Below are 13,727 nucleotides of genomic sequence, written 5' to 3'. Positions count from 1 at the left end.
GCAAAATAAAGACAGATGACAGACTCATAGACAGAGAAGGCAGGATGATAGCTGTCAGAGGAGGGCACTGAGGGATTGGGTTGGGGGTGGAGGGATTGAGCAAAAATGGAAAAAGAAAAAAAAAGAGCCCAGCCAGTATGGCTCAGTGGTTGAGCATCAACCTATGAACCACGAGGTCATGGCTCGATTCCCGGTCAAGGCATATGCCAGGGTTGTGGGTTCGATTCCCAGTGGGAGGGACTGCAGGAGGCAGCCAATCAATGATTCTCTCTCATCACTGATGTTCCTCTCTCTCCCTCTCCCTTCCTCTCTGAAATCAATAAAGATATTTAAAAAAAAAAAAAGAGAGAAAGAAAGAAAACTCATGGAAACAAATGTGATTGCTGGGGAGAGGGGGAGTGAGGAGAGGTGAATGAGGGTATAGGGGGAATAAATGGTGATGGAAGGAGACTTGACATGGGGTGGTGAACGCACAATACAGTGTACAGAATTGTGTTTGGAATTGTGTACCTGAAAGCTGTATAATTTTCTTAATGAGTGTTACCCCAATAAATTCAATAAGAAGAAAAATAAATACAAGTGCAGTATACTTCAGCCATGTAAAGGCATCCTGAGAACAGGGAACAGAAGCCAAGCTGGGCTTTTGAAGTGCTGGGAAAAAATCTCAATTCAATAAGAGAAGTGTCACTTTAAAAACACTTAATTTCTGTGAGGTACTGTTTTAACAAGTTTCAGTATGATGGGTTATTCTGAACTACTTTTCTACAGAAAGGAGATGCCCCTCAGCAGTTCTAAGAGGTACATACATGCAAGGAGGTGCTTAATTCCCCATGGCAGGCATTTTAAAGCCAAAGGCTTACCACTCTGAGCTGGAGACTGCTTAGGATAGCTCTCAGTCTGAAAAAAGGAGTGTCCCCAGAAGCCTAATAATTCAACATCCTGTAATATCACTCTGCTTCCACCAAAAATAGGACAAGAAAAAATAGGCTACAGACACAGCAGGAAGGATTAGTGCCGGGAGCCGGTCCATCCTTGCTGTTTCAAGGGACCTGGCATATATGGCATACTGTTCTTAATATGTTTGCTCACCTTCTTGGCACTATGTGTTTTAACCAAGGTCTCTGAGAAAGGTTGTTTCCCCAGGTAGGGATTTTGCCCTGAAGTTAGGGAGGGAATAAAACCTCTTAACTAAGTGCCAGGTGGGTAATTAATCACTTTAACTACGAACAATCATGCTTAAGCTACATAATCTTTACTCCTGGAATGGAGATAAGAAACGCCCTAACCTTTAAAATAGAGATTGATAGGATTGGAATCAACTGGTATAAATACAGATGTAAGAAGACAGAACCTACACAGAACTAGAGACAGAAGAACTTCGCTGGAGAGAACATGGCAAAAGATCCTGGACTGAACCTGACTACAGAAATGGGCAAGAGAACCTGACTAGAACCTGGTGACTGAACCTGGCTGGAGAACCTGGACTGAACCTGGCTGGAGAACCTAGCAAGAGAACATGGACACAGAACCTGGCTGGAGATCTGAAGCAGAACCTCTCTGGAGATCCTGACCAGAACGTGGCTAGAGAACCTTGCTATGATGATCATCTGAACGCCCTCTCCGTGTCATTCCTTCTTCACTAACTCCGTCTACACCTTTGGGGACCCCTGGACCTGCTGGGGTTGGACCCCGGCAGATTAGTGCAGTCAAAGAACTTTCATAGAAGATAACGAATGGAAATGCCTGGAGGGGAAATTCAAGTTTCTGGGGAGGGACTCTCTCCCCAGCAAACTGTGAAATACATTTCCCCTCTCTATTCATATAGCTCATCTCTAAATGCACATAAGCAAATTATTTTTAGATACATGTGTGTATCCTTTAGATCTGAAAACAGTTAAAAATAAGCATTATGTATGTTTAAAATGATTCTCAAGTTGACATTTCTCTCTACCCCCAAAATATCTACTGTAAGGAACCGTTCTCTTGAGCTGTTTAAGAAAGAACTCCATCAATCTGGTCATTCATCGTTTGGGTCAAATCCTCTAAGTAGGCAAGAGATGGACTGAATATGCTCAAAATTTTCCTTTAATTCATCAATTCTTTGAGTCTAAGAGTAATGAACAATCTGCTATTAAGCTAGATTCCTGTTTCACTGTGACTTTCATCATTTATCACCCAAGCTCAGAAGCGTTCCTGGAGCGTGGAAAGTGATCCGTGGATATTTGCTAAGGCCAATCATCTGACAGATCCCAACCCAGAGCAGAGCAAAGGCTCCTGGGAACCAAGCGCTCTGTAACGAGGCCCACTCGTTACATGTGAGAGCACAGGGTTTGTCTACAAGCATTATTCTTACAGTCTTACAAGAATTGCAGGGAGATACTGGATTTCTTCAAGTTATGAATTATAGTATCCAGCTGATCTTTGCTGAATGGGCTGCTGAGGTCAGTGAACACTTCAATATGCCTCTTCTCAAACTTCTTTCCTCTACAAGAGAGAGTTATCACAGTAAGAAATCCTCCTCCTGAATTAGTTCCTACAGATTCAAATGCACTTCACTTGTTTACTAAGCAGAAAGAGACTAAGGAATGAATCTAGGTACAGTTTACAAATGTAATTACCTTCTTTATAGAAGTCCACGTATTGCTGATACTCAGTTAAGTTTCTACCAAACATCTAGTCACCTAGTTATAGCTCATACTTTTAACAACATAGCATTTCAAAATTTCTTAGTATTTTGGAATTATGTCCCTCATTTCATAACTCTATCTTCAGGTAAAGATGTGGTCATTGTGATTAAAAAGCAGCCCCTTCCAGCCTCAGATAGGCAGAAGGTCAGTACTACAACATCAGCCTTGGAAGGGTTCAGTTGCCAAACACCCTGGTCTGACTCCTCTCACAGGGCTATGGCAAGATTTTGCAAAGAATGTATAAAGATTGAGAAATTACAATACAAATTTAGGCCTGAGATTTTTATGCAAATCATCATTCCTAAAAGTCAAGGGATGTGTTTGTGTATGCGTAGTCAAAGACACATATTTTAAAAGCACAGTAATTAAAAAATAATGAATTAGAAAATTGGCCAGAGTTACTATGCATCTAATTTCAATAACATATGGACCACACTACTTAGTATTTTTAAAAATTCCAGGTAATTAGCTAAGTCAAATAGGAAGGAACCTGTAATAAGCCAAACTTTTATTCCTCCCAGAGAAATTCCTTCCCAATATATTCCCTCCTCCTTTTAAACTTTTATGAGAGTTTGTACTCAACCACTGAATTCTATCAAATGTTTCCTTCGCCACACAAACATGCCATTTGATTAACAATGAATAACATAGTGCACTGAATATATCAAGCCATACAATTTTTGCAGAAAGGCTCATTTCCAACTCTCTCCAGTTGAGACACTTACACAGTTTCTTGTTGAATCACATCCATGCACACAATGAGTGCATCCAGGACTCAGCTAGTTAAGGGCAGAAGATCTGACCAAACAGTCCCTTTATTCCAAGAACATGCAATTTTTTTTCCAATAAAGTCCATAGTGTTGGAAACTGTAGACACTAGGTTGACTGTGTGATGATTTAAAAGTACTTGCCCAATGACCCTTCTTCCAAAGTTTATTTCACTAATAATATACTCGCATTTGCTGTTTCATACTATACATCTTGAAACATATAACTATGAAAAATAAAATAACACAAAAGGTAATCTAACATATTTCACTCATTTAACCAAAAATTATGCCGCCATTTTACAATGACTAGAACCCAATTTTTGTGATTAACAGTCCACTCTTAAAAATTAAGTGAGCCATAATGTAGCATTTGTAAGTTACTCCCAGCACAGCAGCACCTCCTAGTGATCAGGAAGGCAATATTGTTAGAAAAATAAGAGTAACCCCTGCCGAAACCGGTTTGGCTCAGTGGATAGAGCATCGGCCTGCGGACCGAAAGGTCCCGGGTTCGATTCCGGTCAAGGGCATGTACCTGGGTTGCGGGCACATCCCCAGTAGGAGATGTGCAGGAGGCAGCTGATCGATGTTTCTCTCTCATCGATGTTTCTAACTCTCTATCTCTCTCCCTTCCTCTCTGTAAAAAATCAATAAAAAATATAAAAAAAAAAAAAAAGAGTAACCCCTTTAAATTAGGGCACCTATGGAAGTCTCACAATTTGGCTATAGGTCTGATTTTTGGCACAGAAATATCCTTCATCCAAGAAAGCATGGAGAATGCTAATGTTATACTCTTCTAGAAATACCTTCTCTATGTCCAAACATTTCTGACCATCACCACTATCAAACCCTCTGCACATCGTTGATACACACGTATACCCTTCGTATCTTCCCCTTCCTATGCCTCCCACCCTCTCAATATCACTAGTGCAAAGAAGGAGCAAGATTCTGTTCTGGAGGACCTGGAATCCAGGCACCCAACCCAATCCAATTAATTTCCCATTAAATCCTAACACACATCACCTCCATGTCCTCAGAGCCAAAAATGTCATTATAGTCAGAGCTGGGACTCAGAGAACCTCACCAAACTAAATTATGATTCCACAGATTAAAGGAAATTTCTTAAGTCTTCTTTGGCTGAAAAAGGATACAGTCAGCTTGTTGAGAACCTGGTTGGATTTTGCTTTCAATGTCCTCCAGCAAGTTAAAATCTGGTAGCATCAGGTGTCTGTGCACTGTGATGTTCTGATACTGATCCTCACAAGCAAGGGCATTCTCGGTGCCATCTGTACCAAAAAGGACTAATGCAATTTCATCTTTGCTCTCAGCAAACACCTAGAGAAGAATGTTAGAAGGTTGAAAACCATACAGTATCACCTGGAAGCCATATAGTATCACCTAGATACCTATCCTTCAGGGAGAGAGACAACCATACTTCCCTATGGCAGGTTCCTGGGACCATTGTCAACAACAGTACGTTGGGCTGGATGGCCCATGGGATAAAGACAATTTCCTAGGTTCTAAGCAGATTTTTTCATGAACTATATAGGTACCACCCTTCATTTCAGCACAATTTAGGGTGGGGAAATAGGATGGTAACTGCTCTTGAAGAATTCTAGCAAAATCAAACTCTAATTCTGAATGAAAACTAATTACGGATAATTTGAAAAGATTTTAGTCTGTTTTTCTGGAATAACTATTCAAGGTTTAAATTTTCCAGAGATTAAAAAAAAAATGTTTGATGGTTCATATCCTATAGCCCAGGAATTTCACTTACAGGTGTATATACCATAGAGAAATTCTTAAGCATGTACACAAGGACACAATGAGCAAGAAAATTCACTTCAGCACTGTTTATAACAAACAGGGCAACACTGGAAACAAGCGAACCATCCTTCAACAGGAGGAGGCAAAAAAACATCGCAGAATATTTATACAATGGAATATTACCACCTAGTAAAAAAACAAAAAATTTGTGCAATGTTTATCAACAGGAATAAATCTCAAAAACGTAAGGTTGATAAAAAAATATTACATGCACCATATAATAACATCACATAGTTTTGAGAACTGCACAAAACACTAAGAATTATTTATAAATATACTTATGTCCAAAAGTATAAAATAAGCACAATAACCACACAAATTCTGAGAAAAAGAGGGGGGAAAAGAGGAAAAAAGAGGATTGGAAAGGGATACACAAGGGGCTTCCCATTTATCTGTAATATTTTATTTTTTAAGAAAAAAAGAAAAAGAAACATGGCAAAACTTTAGAGTTGTATATTGCTAGACAATGGGAAAATATGTTCCCATTATATTATTCTCTACATCTGCCTCTTTTATGAAACATTTCATAATCAAACAAAACAAAACAAAAACAGTATCTGACACAATAGGCGGTCTTGTTCCCATCTATGATTAAGCCTTTTATATCAACTGGGAGAAAGCTGCATGGGGAGAAAATGAAATTCTGGCATTCTTCATTTTTGCTTGGTCTGTTAAATTCCCCAGTCTCTTCACAACTCGTTATAATCCCTAGTTGTACATGCAGAAAAGGTCCCAGCTGCTGGGGTTCAAACATGTCCAGCACACCAGTGGGACATGCTTAAATGATATGATATCTTTTAAAAAATCATCTCTCATGGTTCCATGGGACTCTCTTGAGACCTGTTTAAAATAGAGATAGCATGTTACCAGCAAAAGGTAACTGGAATAGGCACAAGGTAGTTGAAGGCCTTGTTCAAGATCACGAGATTAGTAAATGACATGTTAGAGCCAGGATTCAAACCTAGGCTCTAGAGACTGTACTTTTAAACATGACTTGACATTGCCTCTTGTGTCTGGGAAAAACTGTAATATTCAGTGGAGGGACCAAAAATAAGAGAAGGAAAAACTATCAGGCTCTAATGATAGTTGAACTTGCATAGGAGCATATGTAAGAAAACTCCTCGGATTGCAGAAAACACTGAGGCTGGACACTGTAAAGAGGCTGGTATCTTGCATCACTAAAGTGGAGGCAATACACAGCTAGAACATGAGTTATAAGTTCAAGGCCAATCTGACTCTTACCTGTCGCTGCACAAACATGGTCATCACCTTCTTTGCCAGTTCGAATGGAGACTCTTCACCAGGAAAGGAGTTACTCATGGCAAAGCCCACATCCATACACAGCACAACAGCTGCCTGGAAACAAGGTCCCAAAGAATGTTTGAAAAATGTTAATAATAGCCAATAAAAAAGAGATATGTCATTTGTTTATTTCACCCAAATAACCTGTACTGATCTTTAGGGGGTGCATGACGAAGGGAGAGGAAGTGTTCTACTTAGAGAATAGACGTAAGACATAAATTTTACTATAGAGAAAGTTTAAATAGTCCTAATATTTTCTAAAAAAGCTAGAAAGTATCTGTCAGGCAGGCGTATGCTCCAGGCAGGTGCTACTCCTTTAGCCTGAGCCCAAGAATACACCGAGGGGAAGCAGATTCGCAAACAATCTGCAAGCTAGAGCTAAGTTCAGACCAGCTGAGCCCCAAATATATCAGAAAACTGCAGTTGATCTGCAGACCCACAAGCTTTTGTTGTAAACCACTGATTTAGGGCATAGTTTTTCATAATGCATTTTGTGGCAATAGGTGACTACTACAATTTATATATGCAAAAATGATCACAACACTTTGCATTGGTTTATAAACTGAGGATCTAAAATAAAGATCAAGACACCAAATCTATTCTAGTAGCCGACAAAGACATATAAACAAACAATACCAGTACAATGTTCCATGACAGAGATATGCAGTGGGCACTAAAGTACACACAAGGGAGGAGATACAGGAGGGATAAAGAGGCATAAAAAGCTGCCTGGATATGAAACTTGGGTGAGTCTTAAAGAATGAGTAGGAGTCAATCATGTAAACAAGGGAGTTACAGATAGAGGGAACCACATAAAGACATCTAGTCATTAGATAGCAATCATGTATGTAGGGGACGAAGAAAATAGGAAAAACATAAACTAAGAGGGATACACATAAAATCAATATTTGGCATCCAAAATTTAACTGAATAAGTTGAAGACTTGAACAAATAGCAACTAATAATTTCAGAGTGGATTATAAAATGAGTCACTAGTAGGACATGGCTATAGCACTACATCCCCCTAATTTCATCCTCCAAAATATTTTAGATTGTGTCAATGGCTTATTGAATCCAAGTAAAGAAAAGAAAGGGCTTATGGTGAAAAAAGACTGGATTAGCAATCTGGAGACCTGAGATCCAGTCTCCATCTTTATTATCAACTAGTGGCCCGGTGCACAAATTCATGCACATTGAAAGGAAATTAGTTAGAATATTTTAATATCGCTATTCGCCCTTTCTCTATAATAGAAGAGTCAACCAAATTCACAATCCACAATGACAGATCGAAACACTGAGTGTTGGCGCCATTGAGAGCTTTCTATGTATTGCGCATGCGTGAGTCAACTTAGCCTTTTATATATATAGAATAAATTGGCTTAATTAGACCTGCTTTCTGATTTAGCTAAACTTTTTCCAGCCCAGTGAAGCACCCCGACTTCTCTTTCAGGTAACTGTCAGCAACCCAGCAGTAAATAGCAACAGAAAGCAGATTACTGTAGATCACACAGGGAGAACAAAGAGTAAAATATTTAACTGCAGCAGTGTTTGACTATATTCTGTGCAGTGAGAGAACCTGAAGTCATTTTCAAGGTCCACCATTTCTTACTTCTTTTCAGTTGGGTCAAGTTTCTAAGCTTTCTAAATCTCCATTTTCTGGCTAATGAAAACAGAATTCCACCGAGTCTCCTATCTACCTACTCTAGGACTTCTGTGAGGATCAAATGAGATAAGGCACGGGAAAACACTTCATAGACATTTGGTTACAGTGTGAAATGTTTGCACCTGGCTACAAAGCAAGTCGTGTTCCTGGGCTGAAGAAACTACGAGGCTAATCGCTAAGGAGAGGAAGCCGGGCGTTGCTACGTGATGTCACTACCCTGACGGCTGGACACTTAGCATATTAGTCTTTTATATATATAGCTTAGCTCTGAGTTCTTGGATTCCCAAGGACTCCCACTTAACTTCACCATTCCCACTTAAACTCACTATTAATTCATGGAGGCAGAAAGCAGCATTGGACTAAATGAGACCTAAGGTCTTTTCATAGTTAACATTCTTTGACAGTTTCACCTGTGCTTTGTACTGATCAGACCACATTTGACAAACCATGAGCAGTTCGGAGCATCACATCTTAGAGAAAGATTATTAAAACTGAACATGAAATGAGCAGGTTAAAAGAAGGATCTGAAGAACATGTGATTTGAGGAACAGTTTGAAAATAAAATGGATATTTAAGCCAAATGAGAAGATTTAGGGGAACATGAGAGTTCCTCCCAAATATTTGACAGCTGTGTTATAAAAGGATTGGTCTTTGGGAGGGATAAGAGCAGTAGATGGAAGTTACTGGGAGGTTGGTTTGACTCCATACAAGGAAGAAGAAAGAACATTTAGAAGTGATCAGTAAAAGAACCAGTTTTCAGAAGCAGTGGTCTCCTGCCCCTAGAAGTGTCTGGAAAACGTGTATGAGCTCCTATCCAGGAAGTTATACATGATTTCTAGATTTGGTTAGAGCGCAGGCAACACCTGGAAAAGAAAGACTATTTAAGTTTTTCCCTAGTTTATATTATAAACTAGAGGCCCGGTGCACGAATTCATGCACCAGTGCGGTCCCTTGCTGGGCCTGTGGGATTGGGCCAAAACCAGCTCTCTGACATCCCCTGGACACTTAGCATATTAGGTTTTTATTATATAGGATAGTAAACTTAATGCACTAACATTAAAGATTTCTGGAGTAAAGATAGCATGGTTGGAGAAAAGGTGGTAATAAACTACAAAATTCCTCTGAGAATAAAATTTACATTCCATAGTTTCAATGCCTTGAACGCAAAAATATTTAAAAATTTAAGGGTCCCAAAATACGTTGCTGCATTTATTTAATACACATTCATAAAAACTACTTTTAAACGAGAAAGCCTTTTGCTAGGAGTCAGGTATCCAAAAAAGGTGGCATCCAAGGGTCTCACAATATAGAACTTCTTGCAGGGAAGCAGAACTGTCTATGTAATATTTCAAGTTCCTTTCTGGCAGCAGTAAGAATACCAGGAACGAGCAACTGGGCAGCACAGCAACTGGGTTCATTTTTACACCAAAGCAATCCAGTTCGAGTTTTGCTGCAAGCCCACCTGCCATAAACAGCTGCGCCACTAAAGCTGCAATTTTCAGCAGCTCAAAGAAGATATACAGAAAAGGGGGGTGGCCACATACATTCCTAATCGTGTTCGTCAACATGTCTTAACAGAAGATTGAGGGGGTATAGGGATCCGCTGCTCAAACTCCTATCTCTGTGTCAGTGTATCAGATGCCTCTGACAGGGCTTTGCCTTTGGGTGAGTGAGCCACTGCCTGGAACACATCTCCCTCTAGTGACCCTTCCAGACAACTACCACTCTACCGATACTGAAGAAATGACTTAAAAATTCATTTCAGTATCTGTTAATTTGGAACACTGAAGGTCAAAGATTCCTAGCAACACAGAAACTCTCCAGGGCTCTGAAACCAGACCACCTGGGTTCGAACCCGAGTTTTACCGATTATGGGCTGGGTGACCTGGGCTAATGGATCACTTCATCATTGTTCATGCCTGCAAACCGGGGTTAATAGTTTCCACGTCATGGGCTTGGTAAGATTAAACGAGATAGGAATGAAGCATTTAGATCAGTGTCTCGCACAGAGAAAATCAGGTTATTAGAGGCAATAATAGGGCACCTTCTATTCAAGTTGTTTTACTCACAGCACCTCTTTGAAGTTGTACAAGCCTGTGGAGTAGGTGCTTACCATGGCTAACGGCCATTCTCATAGATTTAAAAAGCCCGGGCTCGGAAGGAATGAAGGAGGGTTAGGGGTGGACTGGGATAGAGGGGTACAGAGGAGTAGCCGACACCGGAGGGAGGTGGGATGGTGAGCAGATGGAAAGGAGGTGAGAGGATGAGAGGGCAGAGGAGGGCTGGGCAGTAGGCAAGGCTCAAATGCAGGTCTTAGGACTTCGAATCTCCAGCTTTTCTCACATTGCATCCCTCGGTGCAGGCCGTGCTGATCCAGCCCACGAACCACCATGATCTCCCCTCTTCCCTCACTCCCTGGCACCGCCGTCATCCCATGATTCCTGCTTCGGAAACACCCTTTCCATCGTCAGCACAGGCAACGCGCAAGCCCACGCTTCCTCTACCTTGTTCCCCGACCGCGCCATGTTGCCGCTCCACAGGCGCCCCGGTCGCCTCTTCCGGGCGGGAACCTGCAGCGCCGAAACTCGGTTCCCGCGGACTCGGAACCAGGTGAACCGGAAGCGCGGCTGGGAGACCGGGAGACTGGGAGGGGCGGGGACGCTGTGCGCCGACCTCTGAGCATGCGCAGATTCCCTGGGTGCCGCCCTGGTGCGGAGGCACTTGCGGTCGTTGAGTTGCCTGCCCAAGTGTCTAAATACAAACCACTTATCCGAAAGATTCATTTATTCAAACGCAAGGAGTTCTTTGAAAACTCAAATATTATTTTTTAAACTTTTTATATGACCCATAAGTAGAATGACTGGAGACCCACCACGGTGGAGGAAATGTGCATGCTTTATGTCCATAATTTATTTTCTCTGTAGTCTCTCTGTTTGTCTCCTTCTCTCTCCTTCCTTTCTCCTTTCTCTCCCCTTCCCCTGTCTCACACCCACACACCTTCCAGTACAGATTTGCTTCCTGGGGGGAATCAGAGATTCTAGTACCTGTGTTTGTTTGCATTCGCCATCCTTAGAAGCGTCTTTAGAATCACCCACTTCCAGGCAGTTGTGGTGCTGAGGATGGAAATGGGCGTTAAGCACTGCTTTCACTGGCAAAAGGCCTCCCTTAACAAGGGCGAAGAGGCAGATATTATTCATGTAATTATATATATAATCTCTTTAGATTTATATGCTATGTAATTGGGTGGAAAGAGGGAGGACAAGAGGATGATGGGCTATGGCTGGTAGAGGAAGAAAGGACGTTTTTGAAGAGAGATGCATGAGAGCTACAGTCACAAATGAGGAAAATGGATGCAAGGAGAATGACAATGTTATTTGGGTGCCCCTCATAAGCCATGCCTCCCAATTTGGTTAAGTTTTCCTTCTAATAGTCTAGGCATTTAGGTACCTTCTTAGAGAGCCCTTTTGAAATGATTTTCATTTACAAGCCTATTTCTTCCACTAGGTGGCAATCCCAACTAGGGTGGGGGGCCATGTCAGCTTCATCTAGGTGTGTCCCTTGGGCCTCATCCTCACTCCACTCTCCTCCATTAAACTATGGCCTCCTTACCCTTGCCCTAATGCCGGGGTCCAACCCCAGCAGGTCCAGGGGTCCCCAAAGGTGTGGATGGAGTCGGCGAAGAAGGAATGACACAGAGACAGCGTTCAGTTGATCAGCAGCCTAGCCAGGATCTCCAGCCAAGTACTGGTCTGGATCTCCAGCGAAGTTCTGGTGTTTATTGTCTTGTTACATCCGTATTTATCCCAGTTGATTTTAATCCTGTCAATTTCTATTACAAAGGTTAGGGCGTTTCTTATCTCCATTCCAGGGAGTAAAGATTATGTAGCTTAAGCATGATTGTTTGTAGTGATTAACTACCCGCCTGGCACTTAGTTATGGAGTTTCATCCCCTCCCTGACTTCAGGGAAAAATTCCTACCTGGGGAAACAACCTTTCTCGGAGAGGTGACCTTGGTTAAAACACACAGCGCTAAGGGGAGCAAACATATTAAGAACAGTATGCTATATACGCCAGGTCCCTTGAAACATATGCTGTGCAGATGTTTCTTTCCTGCAGCGACTGTGTCAAGCAGCAAGGATGGACCGGCTTCCAGCACCCTAATTATAACTATTTTTGGCCTTGGCCATTGATTTCCCTAATCCCAGAAAAGTGTGGCAAAAGTGTTTGCAACTTCCTAATATATGCTTAAGTAAATATGTGTCTGTGGAAACAGTCCACCTAAACAAAATCTCCATAAATTAGTGGTACTGATAGGGGGACTTATAATATGATAGAGCACCTGAATTAATCTGAAAAATAATTGTATTATTTTAAATCTTAGAACACATATACTTATGGGGTTAAGTTTCTCATATGGAATAGGGGGTTAAGTTTTTCTTAAGTTTCCTTTTCAAGGCCTGTGTGAAACAATTGAGGAGGTGACTCAGCTGTGAATCCAGCAAGCAGAACTGATAAGCATGGTCAGACCGACACACGAGAAGTCAAAACATCATCTCATCAACATCATCTCATCGCCTGATGACTAAAGGACAATAGCTGACATCCATTTCCAATCTCACCCTAGCCCTATTTCCCTTTATAATCCTGTCCCTTGCACCTTGCAGTAAAACAGGATTTGAATGCTTGTAAGCACCCTGTCTTCTTGGTTGGCTGGCCTCCTCCATAAACGCCGTATATGATTCAACCTTGCTTTCGTTATTGGACACAGGAACAGGCAGCCCAAGTTCAACTAGTAACAGTACATGGAACGAGTACTATTCATAAGGATTCAGATTAAGATTATTGTATATACTAGAGGCCTGGTGCACAAAATTCATGCATGGGCAGGGGGGGATCCCTCAGCCCAGCCTGTACCCGCTCCAATCCAGGACCCTTCAGGTGATGCCCGACTGCCTCTCGCAATCTGGGACCACTAGCTTCTAACTGCTTGCCTGTCTGATGGCTCCTAACCCCTCTGCCTGTCTGCCTCATTGCCCCTAATCAGCTCTGCCTGTCTGATCACCCCTAACTGCCTCTGCCTCGCCCTGCACCCAGGACCCGGGCTTCCCTCCCTCTGGCTGGCCGCAGGCACCCAGGACCTGGGCCGGCTTTGCCTGGGCCACAGCCGCAGGTGTCTGGGACCGTGGGGCAGGCAGCTTGTCCCTCTCCTGGGCCATAGCCACAGGTGCTGGCTCCCAGGACTGTGGGGCGGGTGGCTTGTCCCTCTTTGAGGCTGCAGCCTGGCTGGTCCCCATTCCTCTCTCGCAAGCTCATGTGTGCCTGGCTGGTCCCCATTCCTCTCTCCCCGGTGTTGAGTGTCTGAGCAATTAAAGCATGAAGGCATGAGGGCATGATGATATGAGGGCATGACAACCATTTGCATATTAGCTCTTTATTATATAGGATACTAGAGGCTTGGTGCACAAAATTTGTGCATGGGTA

General features: G+C 42.1%; 1 protein-coding gene across 4 annotated transcripts in view; it reads right to left on the bottom strand.

Moving 5' to 3' along the window:
• XRCC5 (X-ray repair cross complementing 5) overlaps positions 1-10,884 on the bottom strand; it is a 93,262-nt gene extending 82,378 nt beyond the window's left edge. For 2 of the 4 annotated variants that reach the window (XM_036320279.1, XM_036320282.1), the window contains exons 1-5: positions 10,751-10,884; positions 6,524-6,637; positions 4,606-4,789; positions 3,413-3,461; positions 2,362-2,484 (exon numbers count right to left, since the gene is read on the bottom strand). In XM_036320279.1, the coding sequence (XP_036176172.1) occupies positions 2,362-2,484; positions 3,413-3,461; positions 4,606-4,789; positions 6,524-6,637; positions 10,751-10,771 (491 nt within the window). In that variant the 5' untranslated portion in view covers positions 10,772-10,884. The other 2 variants (XM_036320280.1, XM_036320281.1) reach the window with 2 other exon arrangements.
• Positions 10,885-13,727: the final 2,843 nt, after the last annotated feature.

The sequence above is a fragment of the Myotis myotis genome, unplaced genomic scaffold (assembly GCF_014108235.1).
Source record: "Myotis myotis isolate mMyoMyo1 unplaced genomic scaffold, mMyoMyo1.p scaffold_m19_p_8, whole genome shotgun sequence".
Taxonomy (NCBI): Eukaryota; Metazoa; Chordata; class Mammalia; order Chiroptera; family Vespertilionidae; genus Myotis; species Myotis myotis.
This window is presented reverse-complemented; position numbering and strand designations above follow the sequence as displayed.